The sequence below is a fragment of the Eurytemora carolleeae genome, unplaced genomic scaffold (assembly GCF_000591075.1).
Source record: "Eurytemora carolleeae unplaced genomic scaffold, Eaff_2.0 scaffold2361, whole genome shotgun sequence".
Lineage (NCBI taxonomy): Eukaryota > Metazoa > Arthropoda > Copepoda > Calanoida > Temoridae > Eurytemora > Eurytemora carolleeae.
The window spans coordinates 1647-17396 of record NW_019398247.1 but is presented as its reverse complement, the minus strand read 5'-3'; the positions used below and the strand labels follow the sequence as shown (position 1 = coordinate 17396).

Below are 15750 nucleotides of genomic sequence, written 5' to 3'. Positions count from 1 at the left end.
GTCGCTTGACATTCCGCCTACGTTCATCTAAGCTTCAAAAACATCTATTTTGACCAAATGCTTAATCCTAATATATTTCTTAATTAAGATACCGTACATGTAGTTTTCCACAAACTTTAAAATCAGATGACATGGGATAACAAAATTTGAGTTTGATATGTCAAACTTGAATAGTATTGATGTAACAAATTGATGTAGTTTGACATATCTAAGATTTACGACAAAATTTGAGTTTGTTGCGAGGCATCAGTTCCTTTATATGCTACTAAACTACATAATTCACCAGGACCAGAAACTTTTGAACCATGTGCTAAGGGTTGGAAGCTTCCAGGATCAGAGTAAGTATTCTGAGGTGAAATGATACAAAAGAATTAAGTCTTTGCCAAAAACTCAAATTGTCTAATTCCTTATCTTTGCAAAAACGTTTGATATTTCATACTTGAAAGGTCTACGACATTGGATTGCAAATTAATATCGATCAGAAAATTTGAGTTTTTGTCAAAGGCTCACTAACTAACAGCAAAAATATTTATATTTATTGCTAAGTGTTAGGCATTCTATTTTAACCCTATTCAGACTGTGATGCCTTCTGTCGTTTTTTTGACATAAATCAGTATTGGTCTGAGGCTGTTCAAATTTTTTTACTTTTCTAACTAGTGCATGACCCTCTCTTTATGCTAAAAGCTGGGCTTTTATACCTACTGCCTGAGTCCTCTGCAGGCATACTAACTAAATGTCTTAATTTACCTTTATCAGACTAAATCTAAATTTAGACCTACTTCCAGTCATTGGATTTCAAAATTTTTAGATCTTTGGAAAGCCTCAACACAAGGAAGCAGATTGGACAATTTTTGCAAAGAAATTTTGCGTAGATTTTTGCATATACGCCCTAAAAATTTTGCAAATATTTTTGCATATTTAAATTCACTGGGTCAAGGATTTTTCAAACATGTATAATTTTTTTATGGTTCGAGCACTTTTTGTATTTGCACATTTTTCGCTAAAAAAACTTGATTTTGCAATTTTTCAGATTATTAATGTGGAGCCTAAGGGCTTTCTAAACATGTATCATATGTTAAAGATTTTTATCACAATAAGGAAATAGAACCCCCCCCCATTCTTTTTTTTTTTTTTGGTAAATTCAATTTACAACGGAGACACAAATCTGCAAACTTTAACTCATATTTTTGTCAAATTGAATGTTTTGCAAAATGTTAAAAGTTATTTTATGTGTTAGGGACGTTGTTTACCTGAATCCTAAAGGTGGTTCTACAACCACAGAGACATGCACCAAAACTCAGCAGCAGCCCATAAGCTATAATCCAATATGCAAAAACTTTAGAGATCAGGTTAGAATAGAATTGAGTCTTTACCACAAACTCTGATCTACTAATCCATTTGCAACCCGATGTCACAGAACTTTTATATTTCCAATTATAAATCCTGTTATATATTCTAAAGGAATTGCCTCAAATTTTCTATTCCCAAGATCTTTGAAACCTGATGGTGTAAATTTACACTATTTGATCTAACAGAATTTATAGTTTAAAATATTAAATACCTACGACATTGGGTTGCAAAGATATAGAGATGAACAATTTTTGATTTGTTTCAAAAACTAAATTCCATACAAACCATATCAGGTTGCATAGACATTGAGATTAGATAATTCGAATACAAGTATGTGACAAAAAAAAATGTCTTTTTTCATGAAATAACTTAGATAGATAGATAGATAGATAACGTTTATTGCTAAAATACATGTATCTGTGTACAGAACGAGTTTACAATTACAAATTGATGATTATATTAACAGTACAGGTATAAAGCAATTAGGTGGAAAATAGCTCTTGGCTGTTTTGATTATTTTGTCCACCTAATTTCAATGATGATAACAACACATTTCAATTGAATAGATTTAAGGAGAACTATTAGAGATCAGGGTGCGATTTAATCTTATGCAAAATAGTTTATACATTGATTAGAATAACTAGAGTTTAAAGTAATTTTCTGACATGTACACGACAAATGTCAAAGCATATTAAAACATATCTAATTAGTTTTACATGAATAGCAATTCGCTTTATGTAATATAATTTTCAAAAAGAGAATTTAGTAGTTTATTTTTAAATATGCTTAGAGAGTTGCTTCTTTTTAAGTCAAGAGGCAGGTTATTCCACATCTTAAGAAGAGAGCTTGATGGTAAATACTGAAATATGCAAATTTTGAGAATGTCAATTTAATAGTTAAGAGATCTTTCAAAGTTTCCAAGCTTTTTAAAAATGTTTTCAAAAGATGCCTAGGAAGAAGTTTTAAATTCTAAAATTGGAAAATGTTTCAGCTGGACAAAATTGGGAAGAAACCAATATCCCAACAAACTGAACAGGAACAACAATTAAAGGATTTTCTAGGATCTGATCCTGAGGAGGTGATTCAATACATCATTCATTCACAACTATGCACTTTAATACGCATTATCCTAAATGTATGATCTTGATATTTACAGTGGGCACTTTTATTTTTTTTGCAGAATATGCTTGATCTCTCATAATTTTGCAGAATATTCTTGATCACTCATAATTTTGCAGAATATGCTTGATCTCTCATAATTTTGCAGAACATACTTGATCTCTCATAATTTTGCAGAATATGCTTGATCTCTCAGAATTTTGTAGAATATGCTTGATCTCTCAGAATTTTGCAGAATATGTTTGATCTCTCATAATTTTGCAGAATATGCTTGATCTCTCATAATTTTGCAGAATATGCTTGATCTCTCATAATTTTGCAGAATATGCTTGATCTCTCATAATTTTGGATATCAGCAATTTTTCTCCTTGGCTGAATACAAAATTCCCTGACTTTTACTCTAGTTCATATTTAAAAAATCGTTAGTTCTTACAACAACGTTTACACAAAAATAACTGGCACATTATTTGTAGTGCTGTGCATTGTCATTTAGATGCTTAGAAAAAAATCTAGTTACGGTAGTTTTCCATCTTTTAAAGATAATAGTTTTGCAAAGTTTAATTAAAGTTTAATAAAAGTTCTATAATCTCGGAAGTTTTAAGAAAAGTTTTTAAAAAATTAAAAGCGATTAACAACACGTATTTTTTGTGACACATTGTTTTAAATAGGTTGTCCTGGTATCCCAAGATGAGCTGAGAAATAAAAATTCGGGTTTCAAAAAAGTTCATTGTTTTATGACTGGAATCCTGGGAGGTGGTTGGTGTGGCGTGTGTAAGACCGGAGCTAAACCGGTAAGAAATTTTAAGTTGAAAATTCTAATTTTTTGCTAATGATGGAATGGAGTTTTTGCCACAAACTCTGATTTTCCAACCCTTTGAAGCTAAACGAAACTAGTTACAACAATTAAATGGTTGGAACAATTATTCAATATTAATTAAAATAATCAAATGAATAATAAAAATAAAATTGACCCGAAAATGTAATTTTTCAAAGGCGAACAATTCTATAAGACATTTTCTTCTATAAATGTTTAAATAAAAGAAAAACCAATAATTTTATTGATATTTAAAGGGAGTATTCGCGAAAAATGAAAGGGGGTATAGGCTTAATGCGATTAAAAAGCGCTTTTGATCGCTAATAATCTTATTTCTATGATTCTATCTGTTGCGTCTATAAGGAGAAAATTATTAAATACGTCTCATACCGAATAACTTAGCGCACATACAAATTCAGAAAATTGCAACATATGACTTAGACCGTAAAAAAAATCAATTTAATTTTAAACAAATCATTCAGATATTACAACCTATAGTCATCGATTATCTTTCGCCACATTTGTATATAGTTTATATCTTATAATATTATTTAATTAATTTGTTTTGAATTTGATTATTTCTCTTGTCGCTTGCGCAACTATCTAAGAATGCCGCGCACCACTCACATTTTTCAAAATCCGTTAAAACGTTTTCTAAAAAAAAAATATAAAATATAAACTAATTACAAATGTGGCAAAAGATAATCGATGACTATAGGTTGTAATATCTGAATGATTTGTTTGAAATTAAATTGATTTTTTACAATTTTTTTATGTTGCAATTTTCTGAATTTGTATGGGCGCTAAGTTATTCGGTATGAGACGTATTTAACAATTTTCTCTTTACAGACGCAACAGATAAACGTAAAATTAGTAGCGATCAAAAGCGCTTTTTTATCGAATTAAGCCTATACCCCCTTTCATTTTTCGCGAACACTCCCTTTAAACTAAATTGGCTTATAAGGTCACTTCGCGCCTCCTTGCCATATAAATTAATTTAGCTTTTAACTGTTGTTCTGAAAGTCTGAAAGCTTTAAATCATTTTCAAATTTTGGCGGATTTTTCTTTTCGAATTGGCGCATTTTAAAAAAAGGCCAAATATTTTCCAGGATTTTTACGTCAAATTTTGATGTTCCATAAACCTTCCCTGAGGTCATGTGAGATCCCACACAAAATTTGGATACAAACGGACAGACACTTATACACCCAGACTAGCAAAAAAAATATAGATCACAATAATTTAACAAGTTTAGCAATTTATAAAATTAGGTCTAAGTCAAGCTTTAAATGTTAAAAAAGTAACTGTCCCCAGGGTGAGGGTGGATACTGCAAGGATGGAGTAGCTGAACCTGGAGAAGATCAAGGCTGGGGGTTTTGTCAAGCAGTGTGTGGAATGTAAGTATAATTCTATATTTACCTACTTTACAAGAAAGGCGGGGAAATGGGTTCCCTCACCAAATCTGTCATCAAAAATCCCAAGCTCTGAATGCTTATTAAATTATTAGAAATTAGATTGAATGGACTTAGTCTATATATACAGGGTGAGTCAAAAAAAAGTGTGATTTGCGGCGCCTGGTGCAAAATTGTACCTTTTTTGTGCAACTATCCTATATTTTGTATTTCAATATTTTTTGAAAATTTGTAATTTTTTTTTGGTATTCAATGGCACAAAAAAATCTGCGAACCTTTTTTCTCTCAAAATCAAAAGTTCAGAAAAGTAAAAATGTGATCATAAATTATTTCTATCGAAATCTAAAATTTTATAAAGATTGAATCACAGAAAATTGGCAAAATTGTAATAAGAAAATTCGCAATTTTTAGTTCTGGTCTAATTTTTAAGTAAAAGTAATCTAAATTCTCTAGTTCCTTTCTTCTTACTTTATTCTTAAGTATTAAATATACGCTGTTCATTTGAAACCTTAAGAACCATTGAAAAACAATTTTTCCGTAAAAATTATACCAGAACTGAAAATAGCTAATTTTCTTATTACAATTTTGCAAATTTTCTGAGATTCTGTGACTCAATCTTTTTAAAATTTTAGATATCGATAAAAACAACTTATTTACACATTTTTGTTTTTCTAAACTTTTGATTTTGAGAGAAAAAAAGGTTCGCAGATTTTTTTTGGGGTCATTGAAATACCAAAAAAATATTGAAAAAACACCATACAAGAGAGTTGCACAAAAAAGTACAATTTTGCAACAGGTGCCGCAAATCACACTTTTTTTGACTCACCCTGTATATAAAGTTGTAATCTCTGTTTGTCTGCCTATCTGTTTGTTTGTCTGATCATAACTCATGAACTGCTGGACCAATGTTCCTCAAATTTTGATTGGGAAGGGGGTGAGTCGACTATAAACGCGAAAATTTGGTTTCCCGGTAAAATCGTTCAAGTGCTGGTAAACGGCGGGAGTAACTTTTAGTAAGCTTGGCAGCGCCGGGTTCCCAAGCTAGTATTAAACATAAATAGACATGAATAGAAGTTAATATTTTAGATAAGTTTCTCCCATAACCTTTTTTTAGGGAAAAGGTAGCTACTTCGAGACTGAGAATGGCGTATCTCTACACCCTGAACCTCACAATCTGTAAAGGTAAAAATCGAACAAAAATAGAATTTGAGTATTTTTTTCTCAACTCAACCTATTTCAGAATTGTTAACCCTAAAAGCAGAGGGCGAACATGAAGTAAAGCAGTTTAACAGACTTCTTTAAAGGGAGTGTCTGGCTAGACACGGTAGTTGAGTTGAGAGTGCAGTATTGTCCTGGTTAATAGTCAGGCTATGAAAAATCCAGGAGGGTTTTTAATGATTGAATTTTAACTTTTTCTAAATTATACCCCATGCAAACGTCTTATAGGTCTCAAATGACTGCTATAAATGTTCTCCACAATACTGCATTCTCAGCTCAACTACCATATCTAGCCGAACACTCCCTTTAATATATTTTTATAAGCAATATGTTTTATTAAATAGGAGCTTTTTCATTGGAAACAACATTGCTTGTAAACTTTGGGTTGCAATTTGCAAAGCAATAGGGATTAAAAAATCAAAGACTTGATTTCTTTCTAACTGTTAAAACTGCTTCTAAACCAGGCTGCCTACATAGACACTGATGTAGAGCTTTGTGCAGGACATTTGTCAACTGTTAATTCATCTGTTGTCAGCTACACACTTAAAGGAAGGTTTCTTAACAGGAATACATTTCATTTTTTTAATTGGAAAGTTTTATTAAATTTTGATCGAATTATCCCGCATTTATTCACGCAATTTCATGATCTTGGGTATAAAAATTAATTGTTCCGAGGCAAACAGGGCACAAATTATACCGGCAAATCAGGTTTTCTTTTTTAAATTTCGAAGATTTTCAAAAAAAACAATTGCACATTTTTAAAGAGCTTGAATTGAAAAAATTAAAAAATCTATCCATCTTGTGTTATAATTTTTGAAAATCTCATTATACATTTTGATTTGTTTTAGGTTTAAACTCAATTTTTAAAAGTAAAAATTCCAAACAAAAATTATCGTCCCGCATGATAATACAAAACAGTAGAATTCAATTAGATATTTTTAGATTTTAAACGTCAATATTTCTTGTTGCACTGCCATCATGGATTTGCGAATTTTTTATGCTAAATTCATCAAGTTTTGTGCGAAATATTTAACTTTTTTAATTTTAAATATTTGAAATTTGACAAGAAAGGTGATAAAATATAAAATGTAAATTTTAAGACAATGAATATGCTTTCCAGCTAGAAAAAATTAATCACGAAGAATTAAGGTAATTAAAATTGATTTTAAACTTTGCACAAGAACATTGATAAAGGAACTATAAGAACGTTGATAAAGGAACTATAAGAACGTTGATAAAGGAACTATAAGAACGTTGATAAAGGAACTATAAGATAAAGGAACTATAAGAACGTTGATAAAGGAACTATAAGAACGTTGATAAAGGAACTATAAGAACGTTGATAAAGGAACTATAAGAACGTTGATAAAGAAACTATAAGCTTGAATTTTCTCTAGCTCCTATTTCTTTTCAGCAACTGTGTAAAGAGTTAATATTTTAACTTTGACTATTTGATTTTGTTTAAAGCATCAAGTCTAAAAATTTAGAACTTAAAAAATTAGAAAAATTAAAGATGAAAACAAGCAATAAAGGACATTTTGTTTGATATCGATTAATATCCAATGTGGGGACTATTAAATTGGAGGATCAATGCTTGATCCCTCGCGTAAAATTATCCCTACAGTGTATGACCATTACATGATCTCGATTAATCCTGCATAAAATGAAGATCAATTCTTAATCTTGAGATGCCCAACTCAAAAATGATATCATCAGTGCCTTTCGACTAAAACTTTACAGATGTTGCATCAAAACCAAGTTTTTTTTATAAATGTTAGAGACTCCATGGATGCGGTACACTGTACTAGAAATGTCGTCTCCATAGCTACAAAAACTCAAAATACTTATACGACGTAACTGAGTATTGGCAGTAGATAAAGAGACAATGTTGCTGGTGAGAGGGGGAAAGGATTTTCTCCTCTTGTCAGCTCTAAAATTAGGAGAAAATCCTTACCCCCCTCTCTCCCAGCAATGTTGTCGACGTTTTTATTTCACCTCCGGCCAATAGTTACGCCATATAAGAATTTTAACTGTCTCTTGCTATGCACATTTATAGTTCATTGGAGCGCATCCATGAGTATTGAACCTTAATAAGTAACCTTGATCTAAACTAATAATATTTTAGATCATCCAGAATAACTAACTCATCCCATTTCAAGTACAATAACATGTTGCTTGGTGGAGTAGATTCCTGCTCAGGTAGGTTGTATTTCAAGTACAACAACATGTTGCTTGGTGGAGTAGATTCCTGCTCAGGTAGGTAGTATTTCAAGTACAACAACATGTTGCTTGGTGGAGTTTATTCCTGCAAAGGAAGGTTGTGTTTCAAGTACAACAACATGTTGCTTGGTGGAATAGATTCCTGCCAAGGTAGGTTGCATTTCAAGTACAACAGCATGTTGCTTGGTGGAGTAGATTCCTGCCAAGGTAGGTTGTATTTCAAGTACAACAACATGTTGCTTGGTGGAGTAGATGCCTGCAAATGCAAAGGTAGGTTGTATTTCAAGTACAACAACATTTTGCTTGGTGGAGTAGATTCCTGCAAAGGTAGGTTGTATTTCAAGTACAACAACATGTTGCTTGGTGGAGTAGATTCCTGCAAATGCAAAGGTAGGTTGTATTTCAAGTACAACAACATGTTGCTTGGTGGAGTAGATTCCTGCAAAGGTAGGTTGTATTTCAAGTACAACAACATGTTGCTTGGTGGAGTAGATTCCTGCTCAGGTAGGTTGTATTTCAAGTACAACAACATGTTGCTTGGTGGAATAGATTCCTGCAAAGGAAGGTTGTATTTCAAGTACAACAACATGTTGCTTGGTGGAGTAGATTCCTGCAAAGGAAGGTTGTATTTCAAGTACAACAACATGTTTTTTGGTGGAGTAGATTCCTGCTCAGCTAGGTTGTATTTCAAGTACAACAACATGTTGCTTGGTGGAGTAGATTCCTGCTCAGGTAGGTAGTATTTCAAGTACAACAACATGTTGCTTGGTGGAGTAGATTCCTGCAAAGGAAGGTTGTATTTCAAGTACAACAACATGTTGCTTGGTGGAGTAGATTCCTGCCAAGGTAGGTTGTATTTCAAATACAACAACATGATGCTTGGTGGAGTAGATTCCTGCCAAGATAGGTTGTATTTCAAATACAACAACATGTTGCTTGGTGGAGTAGATTCCTGCCAAGGTAGGTTGTATTTCAAATACGGTGGAGTAGATTCCTGCAAAGGTAGGTTTTATTTCAAGTACAACAACATGTTGCTTGGTGGAGTAGATTCCTGCCAAGGTAGGTTGTATTTCAAGTACAACAACATCTTGCTTGGTGGAGTAGATTCCTGCCAAGGTATGATGAATCTGAATAACATGGTTTAAACTCTATTTTTTAGGTTCTATAAATATTCCATCAAAATTACCCAAATTTTCAAGATTTTAATCCTAGCAAAAAAATTAGTTTGCCAAACCTTTTTCTTTAATATTTATTTGGCCTAATACTCCTAGCGCCCAAAATTCTTCAAAATGATAATATTTTTATTTTGTTTTCGTGATTAAATAAAATAAAATAATTTTTGAATGATTTCTTTTTTAACGTCAATTTTATTATACAAGCTTGGAAACCCAGTGCTTGCTAAATATACTAAAGTTACTAAAGTCGACCTACTCAACTCAAACCAAATTAGCACATTCCCGTTGGTCTCCGGAGTTCCAAAATCAAAATTTGAGGCAAAACGGTCCAGGGGTACCTGAGTTATGATTGGACAAAGAAACAAACAGACAAACAGAGATTACAACTTTATAAAAAATGATAAAATAGTAATTTCTATTATTCAAATCTATTTATTGTTCAAAAAGCACAAATACAATAAAAATAAACTTCATATATATATCAGAAACATATACATTCTGAATTTTATAAGTTTTGCATAGAGCATCATCTATTTATAAAAATTAATCGTAAGTATTGATAAATGACACATTTTTTGGATGTTGTAATTCAATAAAGTAAATTCAGTAAAGTAATTTCAGTAAAGTAAATTCAGTAATAGACGACCAATAAGAAATCGTAGGTACAAAAACTATGAAGGTGAGCAGAAAACAAAATACCAAAATAAATAAAATAGTAATGATAGTAAAGATATAGTAAAGATCTAAACATTTAGTTGACTAATAAAAATGCTTCAGGTGACAGTGGAGGTCCTCTCTGGGTGACTGAAAGTGTATATCTAAATGGTGGGAGTCAAAAGAGAGCATATCTTGTTGGTATTGTTAGTAGGGGCAGAGAATGTGCTAACAAGGATCTACCAGGTTAGTAGGGGTAAGGAATGTGCTAACAAGGATCTACCAGGTTAGTAGGGCCAGAGAATGTGCTAATTAACAAGGATCTACCAGGTTAGTAGGGGTAGGTAATGTGGTAACAAGGATCTACCAGGTTAGTGGGGCAGGGAATGTGCTAACAAGGATCTACCAAGTTAGTGGGGTAGGTAATGTGGTAACAAGGATCTACCAGGTTAGTATGGGCAAGGAATGTGCATACAAGGATCTACCAGGTTATTAGGGGTAGGTAATGTGCTTACAAGGATCTACCAGGTTAGTGGGGCAGGGAATGTGCTAACAAGGATCTACCAGGTTAGTGGGGGTAGGGAATGTGCTAACATGGATCTACCAGGTTAGTAGGGGCAGGGAATGTGCTAACATGGATCTACCAGGTTAGTAGGGGCAGGGAATGTGCTAACAAGGATCTACCAGGTTACTAGGGGTAGGGAATGTGCTAACAAGGATCTACCAGGTTACTAGGGGCAGGGAATGCGCATACAAGGATCTACCAGGTTACTAGGGGTAGGTAATGTGCTTACAAGGATCTACCAGGTTAGTGGGGTAGGTAATGTGGTAACAAGGATCTACCAGGTTAGTAGGGGCAGGGAATGTGCTAACAAGGATCTACCAGGTTAGTAGGGGCAGGGAATGTTCTAAAAAAGATTAACCTGGTTAGTAGGGGCAAAGAATGTGTTAACAAGGATCTACCAGGTTAGTAGGGGTTGGTAATGTGCTTACAAGGATCTACCAGGTTAGTAGGGGTAGGTAATGTGCTTACAAGGATCTACCAAGTTAGTAGGGGTAGGGAATGTGCTAACAAGGATCTACCAGGTAAGTGGGATAGGTAATGTGCTAACAAGGATCTACCAGGTTAGTAGGGGCAGAGAATGTGCTAACAAGGATCTACCAGGTTAGTAGGGGTAGGGAATGTGCTAACAAGGATCTATCAGGTAAGTGGGATAGGTAATGTGCTAACAACGATCTATCAGGTTAGTAGGGGCAGAGAATGTGCTAACAAGGATCTACCAGGTTAGTAGGGGCAGAGAATGTGCTAACAAGGATCTACCAGGTTAGTAGGGGCAGGGAATGTGCTAACAAGGATCTACTAGGTTAGTAGGGGTAGGGAATGTGCTAACAAGGATCTACCAGGTAAGTGGGATAGGTAATGTGCTAACAANATAGGTAATGTGCTAACAAGGATCTACCAGGTTAGTAGGGGTAGGTAATGTGGTAACAAGGATCTACCAGGTTAGTGGGGCAGGGAATGTGCTAACAAGGATCTACCAGGTTAGTACGGGCAGGGAATGTGCTAACAAGGACCTACCAGGTTAGTATGGGTAGGAAATGTGCTAACAAAGATTAACCAGGTTAGTAGGGGTAGTTCAGGTTCTAATAAGGATCTACCAGGTTAGTAGGGGCAGGGAATGTTCTAACAAGGACCTACCAGGTTAGTAGGGGTAGGGAATGTGCTAACAAAGATTAACCAGGTTAGTAGGGGTAGTTAAGGTTCTAACAAGGATCTACCAGGTTAGTAGGGCCAGAGAATGTGCTAACAAGGATCTACCAGGTTAGTAGGGGTAGGGAATGTGCTAACAAGGATCTACCAGGTTAGTAGGGGCAGGGAATGTGCTAACAAGGATCTACCAGGTTAGTAGGGGCAGGGAATGTGCTAACAAAGATTAACCAGGTTAGTAGGGGTAGGTAATGTTCTAACAAAGATTAACCAGGTTGGTAGGGGTAGGTAAGGTTTTAACAATAATTTACTAGGTTAGCAAAGGAAGGCAAGAAAAATAAGGAAAATCCAGCTATATTGATTTTTATAATTTTTTATTCTCTTTCTATAATGTATATAAATTGTCCATATATAGTTTCACAAATTGTTTTTTAATACATAATATGTATTCATTTAAAGTATAATTAATTATTTATCTAAGAATAAAAATTAAGGTGTTTATGGGCGAGTAAAGACAGTTCTTGATTGGATAAAAGAAATAGCTTCAGCTCCTCAAAATTATTCAAAAAAAGGAGATTTTGGTCTCGTAAGTAGTTTTTATAGACACATTTTAATTAGTTTTTTTTTTTAATTAGCAATAGAATTTAATTTTGCAAATCGAACCGTCAAAGAAACAATTATCTTCAATGTATAATCTACCTTTACTTGAAGTTTTTTTTTAAATCAGAATTTTTATTCTGCCGCAAATTCCAGATTTTCTGCGCTACCTAATGAAGAACAAATTCCGTGTAAAAATGCGCAAATTCTGCGTAAACAATACGCGGAATTTGTTATTGCAAATTGAACACAAATGGCACAAATTCCGTGAAAATTCTGGGCCAAAAAAAAAGATTGCGCAAAGTTTCTTATATTTCGCTTAATTCAGTTTTTATTCTGTTTTTATTCTGTTTTTATTCCGTTTTTATTTTGATTTTATTCTGTTTTTATTCTGTTTTTATTCTGTTTTTATTCTGTTTTATTCTGTTTTTAATTCTGTTTTTATTCTGTTTTTATTCTGTTTTTATTCTGTTTTTATTCGTTTTTATTCTATTTTTATTCTGTTTTTATTCTGATTTTATTCTATTTTTATTCTGTTTTTATTCTGCTTTTATTCTGTTTTTATTCTGTTTTTATTCTGTTTTTATTCTGTTTTTATTCTAGAATGATATTCTACTAAGGATTGGAGAAACAAGAATGATAACTCCGTTTTGGGAGGAACCACCGGATAGATCTGGAAATATCAAAGTATATCTTTTATTCTGTATGTAAACCCATCTTTAACTGGAAACTATACTTTCCCTTAAAAATGGGCACCCACTAAACTTAGAATTTTTAAACCCAGCTTAGAAAATTCTTATGGTTCTCCAAAGTTCCTAAAACTAAATTTGACGCAAATCGGTCAACAGGTTTACGAGTTATGATCGGACAAACAAACAAACAAACAGAGATTATACTACTCTATAAATATAGATATCAATTAAAATTAAATAACGAGGTAAATTCACGAAGTATTTGCTCCAAACTCTGATTTTCTAATCTTTACACCTTTGCAACCTATTAGTGATATATTTGATGTTTTAAAATTCATAGTAAAGCTATAGAAGGTTATAAAATCAGAGGTTTGGGTAAAAACTCAATTCTTTTGAAAGGATCGTTTTTTATATTTATTTAAAGTTATGAATGGCTTAATTTAAAAGTGAAGGTTTGAAGAAAAAACATTTTTTACAGCTAAAAGTACTGAGTTATTTGTGCAAATTCTGATGTTTTTAACTCCTTTATCTTAGGAACCCGATGTCTTATACCTTTGATATTTCACACTTTGAAATAATTCTTTAAGATAAAATAATCTAATCAAATATTCCAAAATCCCTTTCTGTGATAACCTTGTAAATGACGAAAAAATAAGCATTTTAACGTGACATCAAGAAAGTTAGTTATCCTTGTGCCCTTGCCTCCTTCTATTATACATTTTTTAAATTTTAAGTTTTGCTTGTTTAATATATTTTAGCATATTTATTTTAGAAAAAGAAACACAAGAAGAATAAGAAAAAAAGATCCAAGGCAAGTTGTATCCTTTACTATGTAAAACTTAAATCTAAAATTTAAAATTAAGTTTTTGCTTAAAAAAGAGACCATTCGGTTAATTTGGGTAATTTTATGATAAACTAAATAGCCTATTCATTGGTATATACGTCTTAATTTTCAAAGATAACTATGGCCAGAAAAATAGCAAATTTATCTTTTAGAATTTCAGTGCAAAGACACTATTTAATAATTTTTTCAGTAGTTTCGGCAGCACAATATAATCTAAAATTATTATGTTTTAATTACATCATGTGTCAACCATTATATAAAAAAGTATGACAACTTTTGATTTTAAAATTAGCAAGAAGTTTACGATTTTTATGTTCAAACATGATTTAACATGCTTATACAAAGACGACCTTCTCTATTCTCTCCTTCAAACCGGTTCCTAGATTCCAACTCGTGGATTTCTGGGGAAGTAGGGAACGTATCAATCTGTCAAATAAACACTTTTTAAATAGCTTTTAAAAAATTTAAGTTATTTACAATTTACTATTAGATTCTACAATTTAATTCAATATTTGAACATTTTTCAAAATCCATGACTTTAACAAAAAGCATCAAATAATAGTGTAAATGCAAATATATCATACCTTTGCGCTCGAATTCTGAACGAAAAATCAGCTTTTAATCCAGCCACAGTTGTCTTTGAGAAGTAAGACTAATACCGATGAATAGCTAATAGGCTATTTAGTTTACCCTCAAATTACCCAATAAGTGAAGTCCCTTTTAAAATCCTATATAATTTTGTTATTTCTTTATTTCAGAAAAAGAAGAAAAAGAAAAATAAGAAAAAGAAGAAATCCAAGAAAAAGAAAAAGAAACCAAATAAATAGCTAAATCTGTTAATGCAATGAACCTCTCATAAATAAACAAGGTTTCCCCAGAGTCGACTTTAAAATGTTTATAAAAAGTTAATGACTGAGTGTACACTGTATACTATACAAATATGCGGAGCGGATGTGTTAAAAAGGTTGACATCTTTTGAGCCATATGTCTTATGTCTACTTTCTTTAAACCTTTAAAAAGAAGTGAAGACCCTCACCGCAAACTTAAATTTTTGTATCTTTAAATTTCTTAAACTTGATGGTATCAGCCTTTGATATTGCCAGCTTTGACTGCTTGATTTGATTCATGAAATATTAAAGGTCTACGACATCAAACTGCTAAAATATGAAGGTCAGAAAAATTAAGTCTAAGAATAACTTTCAGATACTTTATGGAGATAATTAGAAATATTCAATTATTTGAATATGAGTAATCATTAAACCAAAATCTTATAATATTTCTATTTCCAGGTAGAGACAGTCAAACTACATTTAGACTATAGGTTTTAGATTGCAACTGCTTTAAGTGAAATATTGCGCGTTAAAAAATCGTTACTTTATATTCATTTTTATTGGACACCTCGTATAACTAGGAGACCTATAAAACCCCAATGATCCGACTATAACCACTTAATTCTCATCTTTATTAGAAAACCTCTAGTATAACTAGGAGACCTATAAAACCCCAATGATCTGATTATAACCACTTAATTCTCATTTTTATTGGGGACACCTAGTATAACTAGGAGAACCTATAAAACCCCAATGATCTGATTATAACCACTTAATTCTCATTTTTATTGGGGACACCTAGTATAACTAGGAGAACCTATAAAACCCCAATGATCTGACTATGACCACTTAATTTTCATTTTTTTTCTAGTATAACTAGGAGACCTATAAAACCCCAATGATCTGACTATAACCAGGGTTTGTATTATCTGAGTGGCTAGTAAAGATATGCCTAAAAAACACAAGTTTAGTTAATCACTAGTAAAGAAGTATATCTCCAAATATCGATCCTTAACTAGTGTCAATAAACAGGCATATAACCAAAGAGAATAGAATATATATTAGAGGGGAATTTACTAGAAAAAAGTGTAAAACATCCATTTTGTTTTACTGTTTCCA

At 32.4% G+C, this 15750-nt stretch overlaps 2 protein-coding genes across 2 annotated transcripts; both read left to right on the top strand.

Moving 5' to 3' along the window:
- Positions 1-286: 286 nt before the first annotated feature.
- Positions 287-13768, top strand: LOC111717094 (uncharacterized; the record flags this gene model as incomplete). The annotated part of the gene is given in 14 exon segments (XM_023492610.1): positions 287-338; positions 1238-1349; positions 2342-2428; positions 3138-3260; positions 4596-4678; positions 5808-5875; positions 5934-5968; positions 6376-6460; positions 7012-7060; positions 8037-8110; positions 10084-10206; positions 12163-12254; positions 12869-12952; positions 13730-13768. Coding segments are annotated over 14 exon segments (1106 nt in total), but the record flags the coding sequence as incomplete, so codon positions are not given.
- On the top strand, positions 8120-9683 carry LOC111717096 (uncharacterized). The gene is made up of 2 exons (XM_023492611.1): positions 8120-8578; positions 9134-9683. The coding sequence occupies exons 1-2, from the start codon at positions 8194-8196 to the stop codon at positions 9274-9276; spliced, it is 528 nt and encodes a 175-aa protein (XP_023348379.1). The 5' UTR covers positions 8120-8193; the 3' UTR covers positions 9277-9683.
- Positions 13769-15750: the final 1982 nt, after the last annotated feature.

Coding starts and splice junctions, on each gene's coding strand:
- LOC111717096 (XM_023492611.1), top strand. CDS start 8,194: ATGTTGCTTGGTGGAGTTTATTCCTGCAAAGGAAGGTTGTGTTTCAAG. Junction 8,579..9,133: donor TGGAGTAGATTCCTGCAAAG/GTAGGTTGTATT, acceptor ATTCCTGCAAAG/GTAGGTTTTATTTCAAGTAC.